This window comes from Phytophthora cinnamomi, assembly GCF_018691715.1.
Source record: "Phytophthora cinnamomi strain GKB4 chromosome Unknown Contig120, whole genome shotgun sequence".
NCBI lineage: Eukaryota > Oomycota > Peronosporomycetes > Peronosporales > Peronosporaceae > Phytophthora > Phytophthora cinnamomi.
In genome coordinates, this window is record NW_027151053.1 from 446,636 (window position 1) to 466,973 (window position 20,338).

At 55.6% G+C, this 20,338-nt stretch overlaps 9 protein-coding genes across 9 annotated transcripts; 5 read left to right on the forward strand and 4 right to left on the reverse strand.

The window, feature by feature from the left end:
* Window positions 1-13: 13 nt before the first annotated feature.
* IUM83_08964 (Ubiquitin-associated/translation elongation factor EF1B, N-terminal, eukaryote) lies at window positions 14-624 on the forward strand (the record flags this gene model as incomplete). Its single annotated transcript, XM_067933371.1, has 2 exons — window positions 14-26; window positions 116-624. The coding sequence occupies 2 exons, from the start codon at window positions 14-16 to the stop codon at window positions 622-624; spliced, it is 522 nt and encodes a 173-aa protein (XP_067781062.1).
* Window positions 625-1,462: 838 nt separating this feature from the next.
* Window positions 1,463-2,469, forward strand: IUM83_08965 (Ubiquitin-associated/translation elongation factor EF1B, N-terminal, eukaryote; the record flags this gene model as incomplete). Its single annotated transcript, XM_067933372.1, has 2 exons — window positions 1,463-2,290; window positions 2,362-2,469. The coding sequence occupies 2 exons, from the start codon at window positions 1,463-1,465 to the stop codon at window positions 2,467-2,469; spliced, it is 936 nt and encodes a 311-aa protein (XP_067781110.1).
* A 203-nt stretch (window positions 2,470-2,672) lies between these two features.
* On the reverse strand, window positions 2,673-3,317 carry IUM83_08966 (uncharacterized protein; the record flags this gene model as incomplete). The annotated part of the gene is made up of 1 exon (XM_067933373.1): window positions 2,673-3,317. One exon carries the CDS (start codon window positions 3,315-3,317, stop codon window positions 2,673-2,675), a length of 645 nt encoding a protein of 214 aa, XP_067781111.1.
* A 551-nt stretch (window positions 3,318-3,868) lies between these two features.
* Window positions 3,869-6,094, reverse strand: IUM83_08967 (uncharacterized protein; the record flags this gene model as incomplete). The annotated part of the gene is made up of 2 exons (XM_067933374.1): window positions 3,869-4,418; window positions 5,004-6,094. The coding sequence occupies 2 exons, from the start codon at window positions 6,092-6,094 to the stop codon at window positions 3,869-3,871; spliced, it is 1,641 nt and encodes a 546-aa protein (XP_067781100.1).
* Window positions 6,095-7,643: 1,549 nt separating this feature from the next.
* On the forward strand, window positions 7,644-9,872 carry IUM83_08968 (uncharacterized protein; the record flags this gene model as incomplete). Its single annotated transcript, XM_067933375.1, has 1 exon — window positions 7,644-9,872. One exon carries the CDS (start codon window positions 7,644-7,646, stop codon window positions 9,870-9,872), a length of 2,229 nt encoding a protein of 742 aa, XP_067781148.1.
* A 543-nt stretch (window positions 9,873-10,415) lies between these two features.
* Window positions 10,416-11,399, forward strand: IUM83_08969 (carbonic anhydrase; the record flags this gene model as incomplete). The annotated part of the gene is made up of 1 exon (XM_067933376.1): window positions 10,416-11,399. One exon carries the CDS (start codon window positions 10,416-10,418, stop codon window positions 11,397-11,399), a length of 984 nt encoding a protein of 327 aa, XP_067781147.1.
* A 347-nt stretch (window positions 11,400-11,746) lies between these two features.
* IUM83_08970 (Carbonic anhydrase) lies at window positions 11,747-12,700 on the forward strand (the record flags this gene model as incomplete). Its single annotated transcript, XM_067933377.1, has 1 exon — window positions 11,747-12,700. One exon carries the CDS (start codon window positions 11,747-11,749, stop codon window positions 12,698-12,700), a length of 954 nt encoding a protein of 317 aa, XP_067781033.1.
* A 101-nt stretch (window positions 12,701-12,801) lies between these two features.
* IUM83_08971 (Exocyst complex component 8) lies at window positions 12,802-16,269 on the reverse strand (the record flags this gene model as incomplete). The annotated part of the gene is made up of 8 exons (XM_067933378.1): window positions 12,802-13,425; window positions 13,504-13,744; window positions 13,819-14,352; window positions 14,419-14,702; window positions 14,776-14,978; window positions 15,051-15,225; window positions 15,297-16,076; window positions 16,210-16,269. The coding sequence occupies 8 exons, from the start codon at window positions 16,267-16,269 to the stop codon at window positions 12,802-12,804; spliced, it is 2,901 nt and encodes a 966-aa protein (XP_067781034.1).
* A 118-nt stretch (window positions 16,270-16,387) lies between these two features.
* Window positions 16,388-20,284, reverse strand: IUM83_08972 (transcription factor; the record flags this gene model as incomplete). Its single annotated transcript, XM_067933379.1, has 4 exons — window positions 16,388-17,094; window positions 19,147-19,411; window positions 19,497-19,937; window positions 20,009-20,284. 4 exons carry the CDS (start codon window positions 20,282-20,284, stop codon window positions 16,388-16,390), a joined length of 1,689 nt encoding a protein of 562 aa, XP_067781031.1.
* Between the last annotated feature and the right edge of the window lie 54 nt (window positions 20,285-20,338).

Below are 20,338 nucleotides of genomic sequence, written 5' to 3' on the forward strand. Positions count from 1 at the left end.
CCACAGAAGAGCCATGCAGCCCAACGGTACGCCTGCATTGCATTGCACTGCACTGCTTTGCTGGTGGCTGGGGCGTTGAGGCGCTGACTGCACCGGTGCTCGTTATGCTACGCAGGAAACGGAAGCCCGTCGGGCCCCGACTACATTGAGAACTTCTCGCTGCCCGACGCCGAGCTCGCGTCCAAGATCGAGGCGTACCTGGCCGGCATCACCGTGACGGACCACAACCCGGCCATCCTCTTCAGCTGGGACACCGAGGCGCTCGAGGAGTTCGTGCAGGCGGCCAACGCCCAGGCCGACGGCCACCCGCGGTGGTTCTCCGAGCCGCGAGGCAGCGTGTCGCCCAAGTCCGTCATGAGCGACATTGTCAGCTACCTAGCGCAGCTCGGCGGCGGCCGCTGCGACCACGTGCTGCTGGCTCCCAACTCGCTCATCCAGTACGGCCACCTGCAGGAGCGGCTCCAGTACATGCAGTACGACGAGTTCATGCAAAAGTGCATGGCCAGCGTGGCGCCCGGCAGGACACTCGCGCGCACGTTCGCGCTCACTACGCCGTCCATCGACCGCGCCGTGCCCACGCAGTGCCTCCCGCCGCCGCCGCCGGTGCGACAGCTCTTTGAGTAATTGACAGCCCCCCCCCCCCCTCTCCATCCCCTCCCCGGCCGTGGTTAGTTAGAGTTTTGTCTTCGTTTTGGCTTTTGCGCTCTGCATGTTTCTCTTACGACAACTCCCTACGCGTCGCGGACGAACTACGACTCAGCGGAGTACGGTCGGTGCCTGGAGGAAGAAGAGTGTGGGGCGCGCGGACGACGCGGTGCACCAAACAAGCCAAGCCACAAGCAAGCGCCTCCTCCTCGACGTGGATCGCCTGTCCAAGCCCCAGCCAGCCAGCCAGCAGCCCACGCCAAGGCAAGTCAGCCAAGCCAGCCACGCCAAATCGAGCCCCTCCCCATCCATCGCCGCGTCGCGCGCCCCCTTCCTCCCGCACCCACCAAGTAAACTACAGTATAATGCAACAAGTGCTAATAAATGCGCCGCCACCACTACACCACTAGTCCCCCATGCACACTCCCACCCTTATAGAGAAAGCTTGTGCCCCCGACGCAGCTCTCGGTTCGGCGACAGGGGACACGTACGTGGCACGTGGTCCTACTGTAGCATCTTATTCGGTCCCCGATGGATAGATACATGCTACGGTTTCACCGCCAGCAGGCGGCAGGCATTTGGCACATGCCCAGCATTGCGGTGGCATCGGCGAAGCAAATGCAAGCAGCATCGCCAGCGCTCCATAGCGCTCCATAACCGTCGGGCTTTGAGCTACGCTCTACTTGTCCTTGGCGCCTCCTGCCTGCATGGCTGACGTTGCAGTTCGGTCTGACTCCAATCCAGTCAGAAAACGTTCAGATGAGTCATACTCTGATGTACTCCACATCAGCCACACTTCGAACGGAAACGGTACACAATGCTGCTGCTGCGGGTGCGCTGCGTTGATGACGGCCGCGAGCTGCTCCTGGAGCGCCACGGCGCCGACGAGCATAGTATCCGGGTAGCCGAGCTCAAGCAGTTGGTGCTGCAGCAGCGACAGCGACTGAATCGCCCTGGGGACACAGCAAACGCCTCAGATCCGCAGGGTTCCGACCTGGAGGAGAGTTTCGTGCTGCTGCGAGGCCAAATTCTGGCGGATCCGGACGTCGTGGATCTGAATGCTTTGAGCCCCTCGGACTTCTTCGTGTTTGCAGTAGATGCACCGCAGCCTCGAGATGATTCGGGCTCTGGCGGCGAAATGCAACAGGGTAACGCCGATTCCGCTACGCTGGAGGTGCTGCGGTCTCAGCTGGTGGATATGGGCTTCTCGTCTGGTCTGGCGGCTCAGGCGTTGCAGCAATGCGGTAATAATCTCTTGGATGCTGCCTCGTTGCTGGCGGAAGGAAAAGTGAGAGGACAGTCGGGCGGAAAGGGGTCGAAGGACGGTGAAGAGGGGGAGTCCAGCATGGGATCGATTGCCCCGTTACGCAACCTAGTGCAGGATGCGAGTGTGACGATGCTTCGAAGGCTGGCGGCGACAGACTCATTCCAAGCGTTGACGCTGTTAAAGGAGCAGTTTTCATCGGAGACGCTGAATCAGCTCAATGAAAATCCGGTGGCGACGCTGCGAATGTTGTCGCTGCCAGCTCCGACGCGAGCACCAGTTCTGGCGACGGAGCAGCTCAATGAAAATGAGGTTATTGATGTTGAGACTATAGAGCTGGAAGAAACACAGCGCGGGGAATCGAACGGTGCAATCGACCGGGTAGGAACGAATGCATTGATTGGATGTTTTTGCCCTCGAATGCTAACTCAGGCGCTTTTGTGTTGATGCAGCTTACCGATCTGGGATTTGCTCGAGATCTTGTAGAAGTCATGTACGAATCATGTGGTGGTGACGAGCAATTGACAGCCAATGCGTTGTTGCAGACCCTGGAATCATGAAAAACTAACTTACTTGGGGGTAGCGATGATGAAGATACTTAGTACTTGCTATTGATGTTCGGGTTTGTATTAGTGCTTAAACGATGAACGAAGCCAACTAGATCTGTACAATTCAGCTTCGACGACAAGTCTGGGACGTTTTTCGATGAGATGGCAGCTCAAAAAGGCGAGAGTGTTAATACTTCGGACGGCGTCAGAACGAATCACATGGCATCCACGTAGCTATAAGAACGCGTTTTGGCTTCATCTCCGTGGTGTCGAGTGATGCGTGAAAGCTGCGGAGGTTTGCGCATGGTCTCGAGCTGAACGTACTGCCGATTGAGCAGCAGCACCGCTGTCTTCTTCACCTTCCGGAGTTCTCCAGCCAGCCGCTCCTTCTCCAAATTACTGCCCGCCAATTCCGGCAGTGCTAGTTGATACTGCGATTTCCAGCGAGATGCGGCCGCTTCTACTTCATGAAGACGATCAGTGTGCAGTTGACATTGCCTCTGCACAGCTTCAAGCTCGAGCGCGATGTCTTCGCGTGCAGCTTGTCCGGTCACCGCGACGTCGCATCTTTCTTCCAAGACGACCACGGCAGACTCCAGGTCTTCCATCTTCATCAGCACTTGCTCGATGCCTTCCACAGATCCTCCAACACGCTTCAGTTGTTTGCTGAGTGTGGCTTCGCGCTTGATCAGCTCAACGAGCCTTGTCTTGGTGTATTCGTGCGCTCTCTTCTCTCTGCTGTAAGCACGCCACGCTCGATACGATGCACCAAGTGAAGTGAGCACGTCCTCATCGTCACTCCCTGGCTTGCCATCCTCGTCATCTGCAGCAGTAGTAGAAACACCCCACTCAAAGTCCATCGCCTTGCCGTGAGCTGGTGCTCCTCTGGGGACTTTGAAATCGTCTCGAGGACTGGGCTTCTTCGTTGCGAAGCAGCACACAACCGACAGAGCGTTCCCCACTAGTTGAGCCAGATGAAGAGAGCGACCACATGCACTGACTTGCATCTCGAGGAGCTCACTGATGCTTCTCTGCTGTTGCCGCTGTGGATGCCCACGGCTTGTCGCGCTGGAATACTTCTTCCCTGCCAACGATCTGAAAGTCGGAAAGTACGGCACTGCTTTTGAGAGACTCACGGAAAATGTGCTTCGATGCCTTGGCCAAGGCGTCTGGGCGCCAGGACATTGGCTTCGCCTTGGTCGATGAGCTCCCTGCGATAACACGAGATCATACAGCAAGCGAAATAGAGGGAACGCAGCAAACGCGTAGTGTATCTAATTCGTAGTTCTGGGAGTACCAGCAGATGCCCCAGCTACCTGCGGCTTTCTACAGCGGTTTGGGGGCGCATTTACCAGTTCTTCACAGCTTCTTCACAACAGGAATTGGAGGGGCGATTGGCTGGTTTCCTCGTCTAGAACGCACGGAAGCAGACGCGCCGGGTCACAGGCTCGGCCGCATACGCGAAGATCAGAGACAGCGCGGTCTGACCCAAATTCGACAGCTGACGTCGAGACGCTGGTGTCGCGCACTTCTTCTTCGCGGGGGCTTCTAACGGATTTCTCGGGTTCGGCAACACACTCAAGAACGCGATCTTCGACTCCAGGTTGAGGCTGTGGCCGATGACTTGTTGATGGTGGCGTCTAAAGCTATCGAGGTAGTCGGTGTGCTCCGACGACACCTTCACTTCGAGATACTGAAGGTACTTGTTCACTGCGAGCATCTTCAGAAGGGCGCCCAACCCCATCCGAACTGCGTTCGACTCGTAGGCACGGTCATCGGTCTCACTGGACATGACCAAACGAATCCGGAGCTCACTAATGCACTTGACAAGAGGATTGTTTTCCTTGGCCAGACTGGCCGCGAGAGCTGCAACGTTTTCCCAGTGCGGACGGAAGGTAGAAATGCCATGAGTCGGTGCACGGAACTGGTCAAACTTGAACTGCATATCTACCAGGCCTCGGCTGAGAGTCAATTCTCGCAGGTTGGGGCAGCATCGAAGAATCACGCTAGTGTCCACAATATCTCCAGGATTGGCGATCGTCAGAGACGAAAGAGACGAACCGACCGCTGCCAAAAAGCGCGGAAGTCCATCCAGCGTTGCTGTTTCATAAAACTTGAGCGTTAGCGCCGTCAAGCTGGGACGACTCGCGCCAGCTGCCTTCTCGGGTTTGAACACCAAATCGGTTCGTCGAACTAAGCAACGACCGAAACCAGGCACTAGCACGTTCACCCACTCACTCTTTCCATCGTCGCTAAACGTGTGCAGCAAGAACCTGCACGACGTAAATGTCAGGCTGCGAGACTGACCGTGTTCCTGGATATCGTACTGCACCAGAGCTCCATCCTTCAACGTCGCGTCTCTTCCACCTACTTGTCCGTGCGGGAATCCATACAGCACTTCCTCCGGGTTCTCCGAGTCCAAAATGGCCAAGAATGCCTCCACATCTGCCACACTCAGACTCCCGATATCATTGAGCTCGAGTGCTCGAAGCGCGGAGTGCGTCTGCGCTCTCTTCGAGAAGCATCCGTACGCCAGCCACTTCCACCAAATGTTGGTCCTGTCGTGCTCATGGCTCAGCAAGGACATCCACGCCGTCAGTCTCTGGGTCGTCTGGTTCAGCACCGCGGACGAAAACAGCGCCTCGGTCTCCAGCGTGTCCAGCGCTCCATCTGCATGCAGCACGAGCTTGCCCAGCTGCAGCTGGCTGCGCTGCGCGGCGTTGCCATAGTACCTCGTATGCGCCGCCGCAGGGTCGCGGCGCGCGCCGTCAAACAGCGCGATCATCAACTGGCGGAAGGCGATGAGCGTGTCGGGCTCGTCGCTCTCCGAGCTCAGCTTGGCCTTGACGGAGACCAGCGAGAACCAGAAGTTGTTGAGCACGTATCTCTCCATCATGGCGGCGGTCTTGGCGACGCTGCCGCTCTCCTGGATGTCCGCGATCAAGGGCTCCAGCACGAACGTGCAGCGGATGGCGCCCGCCTCCACGTCCGTGCGTTGCAGCCGCTCCCACTCCTGTCGGATCACGCGCTCGGCGCGTGGCAGCTTGCGCATGCCCTTGAGCAGCTGCTCCTGCTGCCCCGGGCCGGCGAGATTCTCCTCGGCGACGCCGTAGGCCACTCGGACGGGCACCTGGACGTCCACGCCCGGGGAGGACAGCTGCAGGCGGCGGTCCAGCGCCGCCACACGCTTCATGGCCTCCACGTAGGCGGCGCTGGGCTGCTCCCGGTGGCCCACGCCGCAGAACTTGACGAGCTCCTCGGCCACCTTGTCCTGCGGCAGCTTGAGCACGAACTGCGCCGGCAGCCGCTCGGGCAGGTTCTCCTCGCCCTCGCGCCACCAGTTGAGCTTGCAGTGCGCCAGCAGCAGGTACTTCCAGGCCGCGTGGTCCACGTAAGCCACGGCCGCCAGCAGCGCCAGCGCCTCGCGCACGCGCACGAGCTCGGACGGCTCGTACGCGTCCTGCGGGTGCCGCTGCGGGCCCAGCGCCACCTGCAGCTGGCGCTCGCGGCGCTCCCAGCCGCCCTCGTCCGCGCCCTCGCAGCGCAGACGCGCGTACTGCACCTTGTGGGCCAGCGCCTGGCACCACGGGCCCAGGAACCCCCAGCGCTGCTCGATGCTGATGTGCGAGGCCTCCATCCGTCCGTGTCCGAAGTAAAAGTGCCCACCACGTGCCTCGTTCTTGCGTCGCGCGGATTTGATGCGCGAACACCGCTTTTCGGCCAATGGCAGAGCGGCTGGATACTGGAGGCAAGAGTGAGCCGAGGCGTGTCAACGCGACGACAGGATTCATGAAGCGGGATGGGATCAGCTGAGGACATGGGTACAGCGCAACGCATGGCACAGTAAACCTGCGCGGAGTAAACCTGCGCGATGCACTGGCGCAGGGCTGCGGAGCGAGGAGAGCCGGAAGCAGTTGCTGACAGCAAAAGCTGGTTGTTGCTGTTGCTGTGCCCTTTGATCATGAACGCTGTCGGGCCGACGACAGTGTCGGCGGCGCCAAAGAGATTCCTCTGCCAGGCAGCATCAGCGGATGGGTGTCAGCATTGCACGAGTTGCACACGATCTTTTGCGTTGCACCTGCTTGCATCCGTGGACAATGGCGCCGGGGAACGCGCGAAGCCTTGCTTATTAGCAGGTACCCTTTGGTGACGTATTCTTACTTTGCAGATACGATATGACTTGCTGGCCTGGAAAGCATTTCCACACAACGGAAGCGATGGAGTTCTCGGAAGCAATCACGACCCGATGAAGTTGCACGAGTTTTACAGAGGGCGCTCCTGTGACTCGTGTAAGGAACTTATATTCACGGCGATTGCAACGCTTCCGTGTCGGGTATCCGAATTGGTCCTCTGTAAATGCCTACAGTACTGGGTTTTGCTCTAACAATCTGCCCGCCTACAATTGTAGCCACTGCTGCCCAGGCTGCAGGGCTGCAAGGCGTCGCAATAAAAAACGGTAGGTAGCTGACGACTGGTACCGGGAGGCAAAGCCGACAATGAAGGGCAACCCATTTGAACACGTGAGCAGCGACGACGGCATTCCCGAGTCGCTGGCGTTACCGACACTAATAGTTAGCTCACCATTTTGCGGAGCGGGGCGACAGGACGTTGATGTGAACAGGATAATTTGGGGCTATGCCGAAAGCTTCAGGAGCTGGCACTATCCCCTGCGGAGGTTGATCTTCCGTAGCTACCGTCACGGTAGTACCGTGCTACAAACGCGCGAATCCACACGAACTAAATGTCCCTGGTTGACAGAGACCTCGCTAACACTTGAGCGTCCCCGACAACACGTCGTGACAGCGTGAATATCACGACAGCAATCGTTCAAACTGAAGAACCGTCGCGTTTTGGCCCCAGAAAAGTTTCTGGAAACTTGTACGCAGACGTTTTACTTGAGTTCTCAGCTCGCATATACAGTACTCGCTACCGTAACGACTTCTCCAGCGGAAGACTTGAGCTTCGCGTTCTGGGCTATCCATATCCTATATGAATGCGTCTGAACCCAGGTTTCGCCCTCGGCTCAGTGAGCTCAATGAGCTCATCGGCCCAACGGTCGTTTCTCCGACAAACAAAATGCACAACTAGTAGCGTGAGCTAAAAGGAGCATCTGGACGCGTTGGCGCGTTCATTTCAAGTTCGACGAGGAAGGGCCGAGTTGGACGGTAGCATCGTCCGGGCCAACTATGGGGAGCAACCTCCATGGGCTTCCGTTCCGGAAAGCCCTTGTAATGGTGATCAATCTCGCATCCACAGTGCTCACCCTGATGGCTGGGTTGCGCGAGAACCCCTTAATCGTGCTTCTCACCGGCCGCTACGACGAGATGCGAGCGCGTTTGATCGACAGGCGCATCAACTACAACCTTGTCCGCGACGACTTCCTCGAGGTCGACACGCTCACCAACCTGACTCTTGTGGGTGAGAGCTTTCGGTTCTTCACGGCACCAACTCGCAGTCCGGACAACCTCGGCGAAGATAGAAGCACGTGTCTGCGCGTGAACTCCATCAATGTGACCCACACCGAAGTCTACTTTGACGATTTTTGGGGCAAGGGGGCTCGGCGCTCGCAGTACTTCTTCCACAGTATTTCGGCTCCAAACTGCGACATCATTAACTTCACCCCGGAATGGGTCGACGAGTGTGTCACCACTCGCGGCAACTCCACTGCTTGCTACCGCTACATCCTCGACAATTTCTTAGACCTGAAAGAGAATCGTGTGGTCCAGATCGGCATTCCAGGAGACACTGGCACTCCTGGTGTGCCCTTCCTGCGCTGTACTGGTCGACCACCCGTCTCCTTCATGTATATCACGGATTTGATGGTGCATCAGTCGTTTTGGGCCGGTGGTAGCTACCACGTCCAGTTCGAGAGCAGCAAGTGCCTAGCAGTTCCGAGACTTCTCAACCCGGACATGAACTACGGTCTCTTTCAGACAGAACCAATGGACCAACAAGCCGAAGTGAAAGTGGCTCTTGACAACTCGGGGTGGATCACATTGATCGTGACCTACGCGTATGGGATTGTCACGTTACTCCTCGTTGCGCGTGGTGTCATCAACACTTTGGCCAAGATCCGCATCGTCAACTACGTACCCTCACAGTTACGCTTCGCTGGAGCTCGAAGATACTTCCGCTATATCGTACCATTGATGAATCTGTCGGTCTGGACATCGGACGATGAAAATTCGATTATCCGATTCAAGGGCAGAGTGATCATGGCGTCGGATGTATGGATCAACCACTGGCTCTACATGATTCTCAGCATTCTGGATGCGCTAGTCAGCATACGCATGACCTACAGCGTGTATGAAATGGGGCAATGGATGCTATCCATGCACATTACCCTGGATAATTTCATCTTCATGGCATCAGCCCTTACGCGCCTCACATGGCTCATGTGCTTTATCCACACAATGGTGAGACTGTCACTCAAATTGGGAGCTCGATCACTAAAAGCGATGAAGCTGATACGTCCTCACCACCAACAAACTCTCGACTGGTACATTGACTCGAGCGCGCTCTTTGTCAGCTACAAAGTTTACAGTTTGATGCTTTGCTTCCTGTTATACGTCCTACTCAAACTTCACGGTGGGACATCCTTCATGGTAAACCCTCCGAACTGTAGCCACGGAATTTTTGGCGGTGCACCGTCGGTCCAGAACTTCTGGAACAGCGAAATTATGATCGACTTTGTGGTGCTTCTCTCGCTCATGATGCTCGGAGGTGGCTTTTTCGGTCTAGTCATGCTGTTGACCCCGTATAAGCGGGTGGCCAACAACAAACTGTTACAGTTGATCCAGAAACGGTATGTGTTTGTTGGATGGGACATTGGTACGGTGATGGACTCCCTCGGTATCGACCCCCTTGACGATAGCCTCGTGAAAGATGAAGTAGCTTACACAAGCTGCCCGCTTGGATGCGTTCTACAACAATTGTACCAGTCGGGACCGAGCGGCCACGTCACTCTGGTAGCCGATTATATTTTTCACGGGAATGGGTTCTCGTCGCCTCCGATGGAGTTCAGTTTCCCAATTCGTAAAGCCATGAAAATGGGTTTGCTGCGCGGGGAAAATAAGTCTTCGACTGGAACGAAAGTTAGTGCGAGCGCGAAGTACGCTGTATCAGACGCAACTGCGAATCACAGCATAAAATCGGGTGCAGTAGCGCATGACAGTGACGATGAAGTGGCGGAGATACCGGGCAATTCCAGCAAGAGTTTGTTTGATAAAAACCTGCGCCTTTTTGCCGAGACAACGTACGGACGCGTGATGTTGGTTGACCAAGACAAACCTGGCAAGTGCGGCAAGAACGCAGCTGGGATGCTGCAGTACATGGCTTCAGACGCGCTTGCTACAATGAACATCATGGATATCAAGCATTTGCTAAACGGTACTAAAAACCTCACCATTGGCTAAGCGATTGCACTGATGCAAACAGTACAGCTGCGTCAAGGGTGGCAGCTTGCTGCTCCGGATTGGTTAGAAGATTCATATTCATATTCATATTACATCAAACCGTTTGCATTCATTCGATTGTTTTGCGCACGTGGGCTTGAGCAGGAATACGATTGTGGATCAGAACATCATGCTCAGAGATGCGATGCAGCATGGTGTGAAGCATACTAACCTGGCAGTGTATTTAAAGCGTAATTAAAGTGCTGGGCAATCGCTGATAGAGATCAAGTCTGCCGGACTAATGCTACCTAAAAAAAAGTCTTGCGTGTTTGTGGGATCCCTTATCCTTTATCTTTAGTTCGTGAGCCTCATTTCTCCGTGCTGCTACATAATTCCACGTTTCCAACGGCTTTGCGTGACCAGGTTGCCAAGCTGTTGGTCGCAAAGGCTGTAACCTCCCTGATTCAGCTTGGGGCGAACAAAGCAGCTCGTGCCTCACCATTTCCCTTTTCAAGTCTTTCCCAACAAGCAACAAGCCTCAAAGCCGAACAACCTGCAGCAGAAATGATGAACGCCAGCGCAGCTCCCGCACCCACGTGTCTAGGAGAATGCAAGGGCACAGATGAAGAATGCTTCCACTCAGCGAAGTCGATCCAGCACCTTCTCGACAACAACAAAAAATGGCGCGAAGACCGAGTGATGCGCGATTCCTTGCTCTTCGAACGACTCTCGGAGGGCCAGCACCCACCCTACCTCTGGATCGGGTGCTCGGACTCGCGGGTCCCTGCTGAAGAGATTACGGGTCTGGATCCCGGTGAGATGTTCTGCCACCGCAACGTCGCCAACCTCGTGGTGACCAACGACATCAACGTGCTCTCCGTAGTGCAATACGCTGTCGAGTCGCTCAAGGTGAAGGATATAATTGTGTGCGGCCACTATGGCTGCGGTGGTGTGAAGGCGGCCATGGAGAACAAACACATTGGAATCCTGGATACATGGCTGCGCACCGTTCGCGACGTACACCGCAAACACGAGGAGGAACTCGATGCCTTGCCAACCGACGAAGCCCGCTACCGTCGCACTGTGGAGCTAAACGTCAAGCAGCAATGCCTCAACGTTTTCAAGATGAACGTGGTGCAGCACCGCCTAGGACGCCCCGACCAGCCGAACATTCATGGCCTCGTGTACGACATCCACACTGGCGGGCTAAAGGAGCTCAAGGTCGACTACTGCGGATACTACGCCAAGCTCGTTGGCACCGACAGTCTGCACGCTTACCCGGACGGAGAGGAGACCATGGGGTTGGCACACCGCCGTCGTAACGCGATTCTCGACTTAGCGGACGGTCTCGAGAAGGAACCGGGCATGATCCGCACGCGCTACATGGCTCGCATGCTCAAGAGGGAGTCAGACCTGTTCACACCCGAAGAAGTGGATGAGGCCATCGAGGTGATCAAGGACCAGATGGAAGACCCCAAGAGCTCGTTCATGAACATCAGGGACCTCATCGCCTACTTCGCACCCATGAAGCCGAAGACCGCTGCGTAAGTCAACGACAGTGGCCTCACGAGCTGCATATTCAGCTATTAGCAGCATTGCATTCTGAGCTTATCAACAAAATACACCACGAAACCAAGTAGTTAGTTGGTAGGTCGAAGTCGACACAGCAAATTTTAGTTTTGTCTAGCCAGCGAAACGGATGCGACGTCACCGTCGTTTTTGGTGAAGTAGGGGTCGTTTCTTCATGTGACGCAAGAGCGCAGGAAGCCGTTGCCGTTAGTGGAGATTCACCAACGGCGTGGTTGGCAACTCCCCAAACAGCTCATTCTAGCTTCGGACCGCTCTCGAGCACCCGCCCTATCCAAGCTTGACCCCTCACCACCAACTTGAATACGATGGGAGACGCCCGTGGAGCCTCGAAGGACGACCACAGTAGCTGCGACCACGACTCGCACTCGCTCCACCACTTGCTTGAGAACAACCGCAAGTGGCGTGACAACGTCCTGCAGCGAGACCCGACGTTCTTCGAGCGCACTGCGAAGGCCCAGTCACCCCGGTACCTCTGGATCGGGTGCTCGGACTCGCGCGTGCCTGCTGAAGAGATCACTGGTCTCAGTCCCGGCGAGATGTTCGTGCACCGCAACGTCGCCAACCTTGTCGTGAGCAACGATATCAACTCGCTGTCGGTCATGCAGTTCTCTGTCGAGAAGCTGAAGGTCACGGACATCATCGTGTGTGGTCACTACGGCTGCGGTGGTGTGACGGCCGCTTTGAAGAACGCCCAGATCGGTCTGCTGGACAACTGGCTGCGTAACATCCGAGATGTCTGCCGTACGCACAAGGACGAGCTTTTGCAGTACAAAACGGAAGAAGAGCGAGAGCGCCGCCTCGTGGAGCTCAACATCCAGGAGCAGTGCCTCAACATCTTCAAGATCAACATGGTGCAGCGTCGAATGGGCCTCTACGGCTCGCCGCGCATCCACGGAATGGTGTACGACATCCGCTCGGGCATCCTCAAGGAGCTGGAGGTCGACTACAAAGGCTATATCGCCAAGCACATGGGCGTCTTCCGTCTCCACAACTTCCGCGACGGGAAGATCCCCACCACCAAGCCGGAGTTCCAACGCAACATGATCATGAACCTGGTGGAGGATCACGAAGAGGAACCTGGCACGGTCAGCGTCCGCTACATCTCGCGCATGCTCAAGCGAGAAAGCGAGCTCTTCTCGGACGAAGAAGTGGATACCGCAATGAAGACCATCCAAGCGCAGTCGAAGACACCGGGAAGCGCGTTCGTGGAGGTGAATGCGCTGGTCGCGTATTTCGCGGGCGAAGAGTCGAAGGCGTAGCTGCATTGCGACCTGAAGGAGCTCAAGTAGCTGTAGCTCAAGCAAAAATAATCAATCGCAACTCCGTTTTCCAAACTACTAACCCTCGGCATCCCTTTAATTTATTTCGTAGGAGGTGCGGCAGCTTCAGTACACCGCTTAGCATAAGCTTGAGTCCACTCAGCTGGGGCACGTACATCATTCTTACCGGGACGAAGTTGCTGATAAAGCGCCAACATCTTGGTGTCAACATCGGTGACCAATTCCTTCAAACTCCGGTTCGGCGGAACAATGTCTAGAAGTGCGTTAATCTCCGCCAGGAATTTGTTCACACCACCATAACCAAGACGCTTGCGTGCCACTCCACCCTTGCCACCGAAATTTTGCCACCACGGTTCATCGTCCAGCATTTCACGAAATAGTGCACCAAGTACCATGGCAGCAAACGGTGCTCTTCCAATGCTTCTTCCAGTGTTCTCGCCATTGGGGGTATCTTGCACCACAGTCACCGGGTTGCAGTTTTGAACTGCCTTGTTCAGCTGGTTGTTTGTCAAAGAATCGGCGAGTTCATTTACGACTACACCAGCGAACAATGAGCCGGTCGTACTCGCCTCTGGCGAGACAGAAACTTCGGGAAGCACGTCGTCAGCAAGATCTACATCTTGCCAGTTGAATGACATTTTCATCAGCGATTGTGCGCAGCGCTTCACTCCAATCTCCACGAGTTTATCCCAAAGAGCAGCATTCTGCAGTAGATACATGCAACAGTCAGTGCTATATCAATACACACACCTCGGATATACTAACAAAACATACTCGCTTACCTGAGTTTCAACCTCCCTGTTTTGCAGCGCAGCCTTGGGCAAGTACTCCTGGAGAATGTTAGTAGATCGCGCCGCGCAGTCATCCTGAATGTACGCGGCATTCGTGAGGATACCGATAATATGCTTCGGCCGCAACGAAGACGATAACTTCGGTGACTCCAGGTATTGGAGTTCTTCAAAACTGTAGCGAACGAGCAACTCGTCAGCTTCCCATACGACGACCCCGTGAACCTCCGCAAGACTGCAACGTTACACATACGCAAAAGTTAGAGACCACCCTCAAGTATATTTACATGAAGCCTCCGAGTGTCATACTTGGAGGTGGCACAGGAAGGATTCATCACTCGCTGTACATCTCGCAAAAACTGCTGCACAAGCGTGTAAAAGGATCTCGCGCTCTGTGTCAGGATAATTTCACGCTCTACTTTGTTCTCGGGATCGCGAATCATCCGTGACGTCATTTCCCACCGCTCACGCTTAATCTCTTCTCTTATCGTGTTCTTGATTGCAATACAGTAGCTTGTGAAGAATGACACCAGCCCGCGTGCTAAGTGTGGGGCTAAATAGTGTGCAGTGGGTAATCCTGCCAACTCCAGCTGCCGTGAGCCGTAAAATACGTATCGAAGTGCGCTCGATACATACTTCGCAACACTCTTAAATTCCGAGACGTCAATGGCTACACAGCTGGCCGACGAGGATGCACCTGCCACTGCCGACGAGTTCCGAGACGACGAAGCACTTGGATCATCCGGAAATATGTGATACGTAATTTCGCTCGCAAAGTGCTCTAGCTGGGCAGATATCCACACCGTCAAGGATATAAAATGGGAGCTCTTCTGTCCCCGGAAGCTACAAAGAGGCATAACCAACCGTTAGTACTGTCCTTGAAGTGTAGTGCAGACTGAATGCTCGTACCTGTGTTCATAATCCTCATAGCATACTAGCAGCGAGGTGAAAAAAGTCCTCGAGAAATTGATGACATAGTTGAGGGCATTTCCGTACGATGGCACATGTCGAAGCTGAAGCGCAATTCGGACGGAGTAGTTTTGTAGGCACATTTTTGTCGCCAGTTGGGTCTCTCCAAGCTGAATCAAGAACTCTAGGTGGTTTTCTTTCTTGTGCATACGCTCTGACGTTTGCAGCGAAGAATTGAACTCTTCGACCAGCTTTTCGACGAGTAAGTGCCGGAGCTCATCGATCTGTGAATGACAAAAAGTTTTACATTATTAAAACCGATGACGGATAACCACGCAACAATATGAGAGCGCTTACTTTCGCTTGTTGGGCCTCTGTAGCTGACTCAATTCCTTGTGTCTCCTTTCGCTTGTACTCCAGCATGAGGTGTGTGAATTGCTCGTAGTTTCTTTCGTAGAGATACACCTCGAGATCGCGAATAAACTCATCCAGAGCCATACTCTGTTTCCGCTCTTCTGCTTTCTTATCGACGGCTTTAAAGTCTGGCTGTACAGCTTTTTCTGAGTTCAACCAGCCACACAAGGTAAGTGTTAGTATCATCGCACATCCGTTAATAAGGCTTCGTTTCTCACCAGGTGGAGTCTCCAATGCTACACCCTTTAAGGCATACATAGTTCGCCTACACTCCAACACTAACGCCTTTAACTGCGACACACTATTCTCCATAGTTTTAATCTCGTCTGCTGCACGAATGAATGAAGTATAATTCGCGCTGATCTCCTCCTTCAACTCCTCGATCGTGTTTTCCTACATCAACACGTGCAAAACACACATGAGAAAAAAAACGTCATAGCCCACTCTTCCAAGCAGAAATCGACCTTCTGAGCGACAAGCTTTTTACAGTGCGAGTCAATTTTCTGTGGCGAGTGCTTGCGCAGGAAGTCCTCAGCATACTTCCTCGCATTAAACTGATCGTTGCCCATAAGGTTCGCGATAGAAGGCCCGCGCATATTCAAATGATTCTTCGGCTGCTTCGGCGCCGCAACTTCCACGAACTTAAATCTTCCCGGATCCGCCACATCAAAGACATGCGACTTCAAAGGAATAATCAGCTTCTGGTCAATCAACCCTTGACCAACTTCCTGGATCTGCGCCGTCGTCAGCTGCGGCAGCGTTTTCTTCACAAACTCCGCGACGTCTTTCGCCGAGAACGACTTGCTGATCTGGATCTGCCACGAGAAGGACTTTTTCATCTGCTCACAGAGCGCACGTAGGTCCACATCCTTGACATTTTGAGCGTTGTTCTCGCTCTCTCTGTCCACCCCGCTCTCCTTCTCCAAAGCCTCCACAACAGCAGGATCCTCCTGTGTCTTCACCGGAACGGGGACGACCCCCGTTCCTTTCATCCCGGCAACAGACTCTAGAGCCTCCATCCAGGCGTCCCGCTCCTGTGTGTTCTTGGCTCTGTAGTCCTTCTTCTTCTTGAACAGCACGAGCGTGAAGACGCGCTGCTGCGGGTCGCTGGCGCTCTTCTGGACGGCCATGATCTCCATGGTCGCGAACGAGTTGGACGGCTCCTTCGCCTCCAGCGAGTCGAAGTACATGAGGTGCGTCGGCGTCAGCACGAACTGCCGCTTGGTCCAATAGCCCGCGCGTCGCTGGAATTCAAGTAAAACCATGGAAAATACAGTCAGAAGTCCATTTTGGCACAGTGTTTCAGCGATATCTCGGCTTCTAGGCGCGTAAAACACAGCACGGTTGCGTGACAGCTGGCGCGTGCCATCGACGCACCTTCCTCTCCAGAATTCCATCGCGGATGGCGCTGCGCAGCGCCTCGGGGGCGCTCACCATGGCGTCGGATCCTCGCGGGCAGTGCTGGACGACGCTTCGCCTTCAACGTGAAAATGGCGAGTGGTGATTGGTCGGATCGATTGCGGTTTGTAAAAAGTGCTTTTTATTTCGAAAAAAGTTAGTTGAAGTTGCCAAAGTTGCCGAACCCGTCTGAGGCTGCGGTGGTCGATGGAGCGCCGTTGAAGTCTCCGAACGCCCCGAAGCCGTTGTTGTCGCTGGCATCCTTGCCTGCTGCTGTGCTGGAGCTGTCCGACGAGACTGGAGCCGCGCTGAAGTCGCCGAACGCTTCAAATCCGCCGTTGTCCGGCTTGGACTCGGACGGGGTCGTCGTGCTGTCGGCCGTGGCTGGGGCCGAGCTGAAGTCGTCGAACCCGCTGCTGTCTGCCGCTACAGGCGAGAACGGGGAGTTTCCGCTGCCACTGGCCGATTTCGACGGCTCAGAGGCTGCCGCTGCACTGTCCGTCGAGGTTGGGGCGGCGTTGAAGTCGCCAAACGCTTCAAAACTTGATGCGGCGGCGTCTGCGGCGACTGGAGAGAACGGCGAGCCGCCCGACGTCTCCGCCGGCTTCTCCGTCGCGGAAGCGCTGTCTGCTGGAGTCGAAGCCGAGCTGAAGTCGCCAAATCCATTGAAATGGCTGCTATCCGCGGCGACAGGCGAGAACGGCGAGTTTCCAGACGACTTCTCAGGTGCTGGTGTCGACGCGGCATTGTCAGTCGAAGCAGAGCCGAAGTCACCGAACGAGTCGAATCCGCTACTTCCAGTGACTGCTGCGGGAGATGGCTCAGGTGAAAACAACAAGTTCCCAGTTGCTGGTTGAGAAGCAGCTGCCGGTTCAGACGACGTCACATGAGCACTGTCAGCGCTGGTAGTGGAGACCGGTGTCGCACTGAAATCGCCAAATGCATTAGACTCGCCGCTTCCAATTGCTGCAGCAGGAGACGGCTCAGGTGAAAACAACAAGTTCCCAGTTGGCGGTTCGGAAGCAGCTACCGGCTCAGCACTTTCAAAGTTGTTAGTGGAGGCTGGAGCAGAGCTAAAATCGCCGAACGCATTCGATCCGTTGCTGTCCGCAGCGACCGGGGAGAAAATCAAATTCGCAGTGCCATCATCTGCTTTCGCTGGCGTCGCTGAGTTATCAGCGGAAGGCGATGCAGTCTCAAAGCCGCCGAACGCTGCACTATCCGTCGCGGCTGGTGATGGGGATGGCGAGAATGGGGAGCTCTCAAGACCGGCTGCGGGGGACGCTGACGGGACCGCGGCGTCAGTGGCTGCTGCGGCTGGTGACGGCTCCGGTGAAAACGGAGAGTTTCCAGATACTTCAATAGCTGCCGAAGGCGATGAGGATGGCGCAGCACTAAAACCACCAAAGTTGCTGTCATCGGTTGCAGCAGGCGAGGGCGAGGGCGAAAATGGCGAGAACGGTGAGTTCTCTGCAGCATCGCTTGCTCCTGCAGGGGACGACGCAGGCACAGCCCCATCGACCGATGTTGGGGCTGACACGAACCCTTGGAAGTCGTTGCTTTCACTCGCAGCAGCAGGCGAGGGAGTAGGCGAAAATGGCGATCTTCCAGGGGTGTCAGCTAGAGACGATGGCATAACATCAGTTGAAGGCGGCGCGGCGAAATCACCAAATGCGTTGAAACTATCGTTCGCGGTCGCACCCTGTGACGAAGAGGGAGACGGCGAAAAGGGAGAGCTTGACGGAATCGCTAGCCCCGCTGCCGGTGACGGAGCAGCACTTGAAACAGACCGGGGTGCAGAGTCGAAGTTGCTAAACGCATTAAACCCACTGCTATCGGTTGCATCTGGCGAGAAGGCGGAGATGGAAGGAGCACTGGGTGCCAACGGAGACGGTAAAGCATTTGAACCGTCAAGAGAGAGAGGAGCGCCCGTAAAAACGTTAGCCCCACCAGTACCGGCAGCTCCTGACGATTCTCGAGTGGAAGGCGGTGGAGAAACTGCATCGATTAATGGAGATCGTGATTCCAGCGACAGCTTCTGCTGTAGTTTTGCGCTCAGTATGGCTTCCTCCAGTTCACCTTCATGTCGTGCAATATCGCACTGGAGCTGATTGATTAGCTGCTTCTGGTTCTCCACTAGTCCACGGAGACTGCGTTCTACAGCGCGCCTGGATTGCTCCTCCGCGGCGCTGTCAGTTGTCACAGACCCAGGAGTCGATGATGCACGCAGATCCTCCCTCTTCATAACCAGCGTTACCAGTTCATGGCGGAGTTCGTCTAAATCGCGCAGCTTATCTGACAACATCTCGATAGCTGTTTGTTTGCGCTCCACATTGGCGAGAGTCTGAACAACTTCGTCGTTCAGCTGGTCCAACTGACCCACAACCTTTTTCTCCTCCTCGTCTCCCATGAATGGTCTTTCCGGGGCAGCAGCCGGTGCTTGGGGCGCACCAAAGTTTCCAGCGCCAAACCCAGGGTAAGTCTGCGGAGGTGGTTGAAACCCGGCACTTTCGACTACCGGCATTTGGATACGTTCGTTGCTCCCTAGGTTTCGAGGAGGAAGCTGGTGAGGCTGCTGCTGAGGTTGGAGCGGTGCCATACCACTGAAACTGGACATCGAGCTCATCGATGATGCCGAGTTGGTACGGTCCCGACCGGCACCACTAGTGATGCTTGCGGTTCGTGACGCCGAAAAGCTGCTAAAATCTTGTTGTCCCGCCGGTGCTGCAAACCCTGCTTGAAGACTTCCAGTAGGAGTGGGAACAGACGGCTCACCAAACCCGGCTGTGTGACTGTTACTTGCGTTAGCATCGGCGTGATTGAACGAGTTCGTCCGTGAAGAGCGCGGTGTTGACGTGGCCAAACTTGGTAGCGGTGTATCTTCTACGGTGGAGAGCGAGTCAAAAGCGGACATACCCTCAGGCTTCGGAGGTGGTACGGTTTCTTGGTGTTGTTGTGCACCAAATCCGTTTTGAGAAGCAAAAGCGTCCTGCCCGGGCATGCTTTGAGAAGCCCCGCCAGCGCCAAAAGCTGTTTCTCCGAGCTCCCGCGGCAGCGTCTGTGGCATCGGTAGTCCGCGTTTGCTCACACACACGATCAAGTGCATTGCCACGTAGAACTCCTGGAGGCTCAGCTTGCTATCCTGCGTCACGTCAGCCATCGACCAAATATCGCGCAGCACCTGCCAGCATACAACCAGCCACACGCACACCAAATCAATTCGCAAAGATCGCAAAAAAACTCTGGCAGACCCTATCAATACGTACATTGCGATCGAGTCCGGACATCTGAAACAACGCCACTGCCTCCGGTCCCATCAGAAATCCATCCCGATCCGTGTCATACTGCTGGAAGACAATATCATACTTGCTCTTCTCATCAGCAGTAACGGCGTACGCAGCTCCGTTGCTCGACGGCGGTTGCTGATGCACAGCACCAAATTCCTGCTGCTGAGCCTGAGTCTGAACCGGTGCCGGGTGTTGCGGCGGATGCTGCATCTGCTGCATTCCTCCCGCCGGGTGCATCCCCTGCGGCGGTGGCGGCACTCCTTCCAGCACCGGGAGGGGGAACTGCATCGCCGCGAACTGGACGAACTTCTGCACCGACACCTGCTCTCCGCGCTGCGCCAGGCTGATGAGCCTCATGGCCACGTAGAACTCGTTCCTGGACAGCTCGCTCTTGCGCTGGGTGTCCGCGATGCTCCAGACCTGCAGTTGCAGCAACCCACACTCAGTCGCTCTACCCCAGCCACTGTATCACTGCACCGACGAGCTGATACCTCACGTAGAATGGCCTTGTCCAGGTGCGAGCGCGAGAAGAACGCGACGGCCTGCTGGCCCCCGATGGCGTTGCGGCGCTGCTCGTCCACGTGGGCGAACAGCATGTCGTAGTACTGCTGCTCCTGCGGCGAGGGCGGCGTCCACGCGTGGAGTGGCGGGGCGCCGCCCATGGCCGGCGCGCTCATGCCGCTCTGCGTCGCGTAGGCGCCCGCATAGAACTGCTGCTGCTGCTGTTGCTGCTGCGGGTTGTACGTCGCGTAGTGCTGGGGGTTCATCGCGCGCTACGATCGCAGGGCGGATAGGAGGGGGGACCGACGTGCGTTATGATA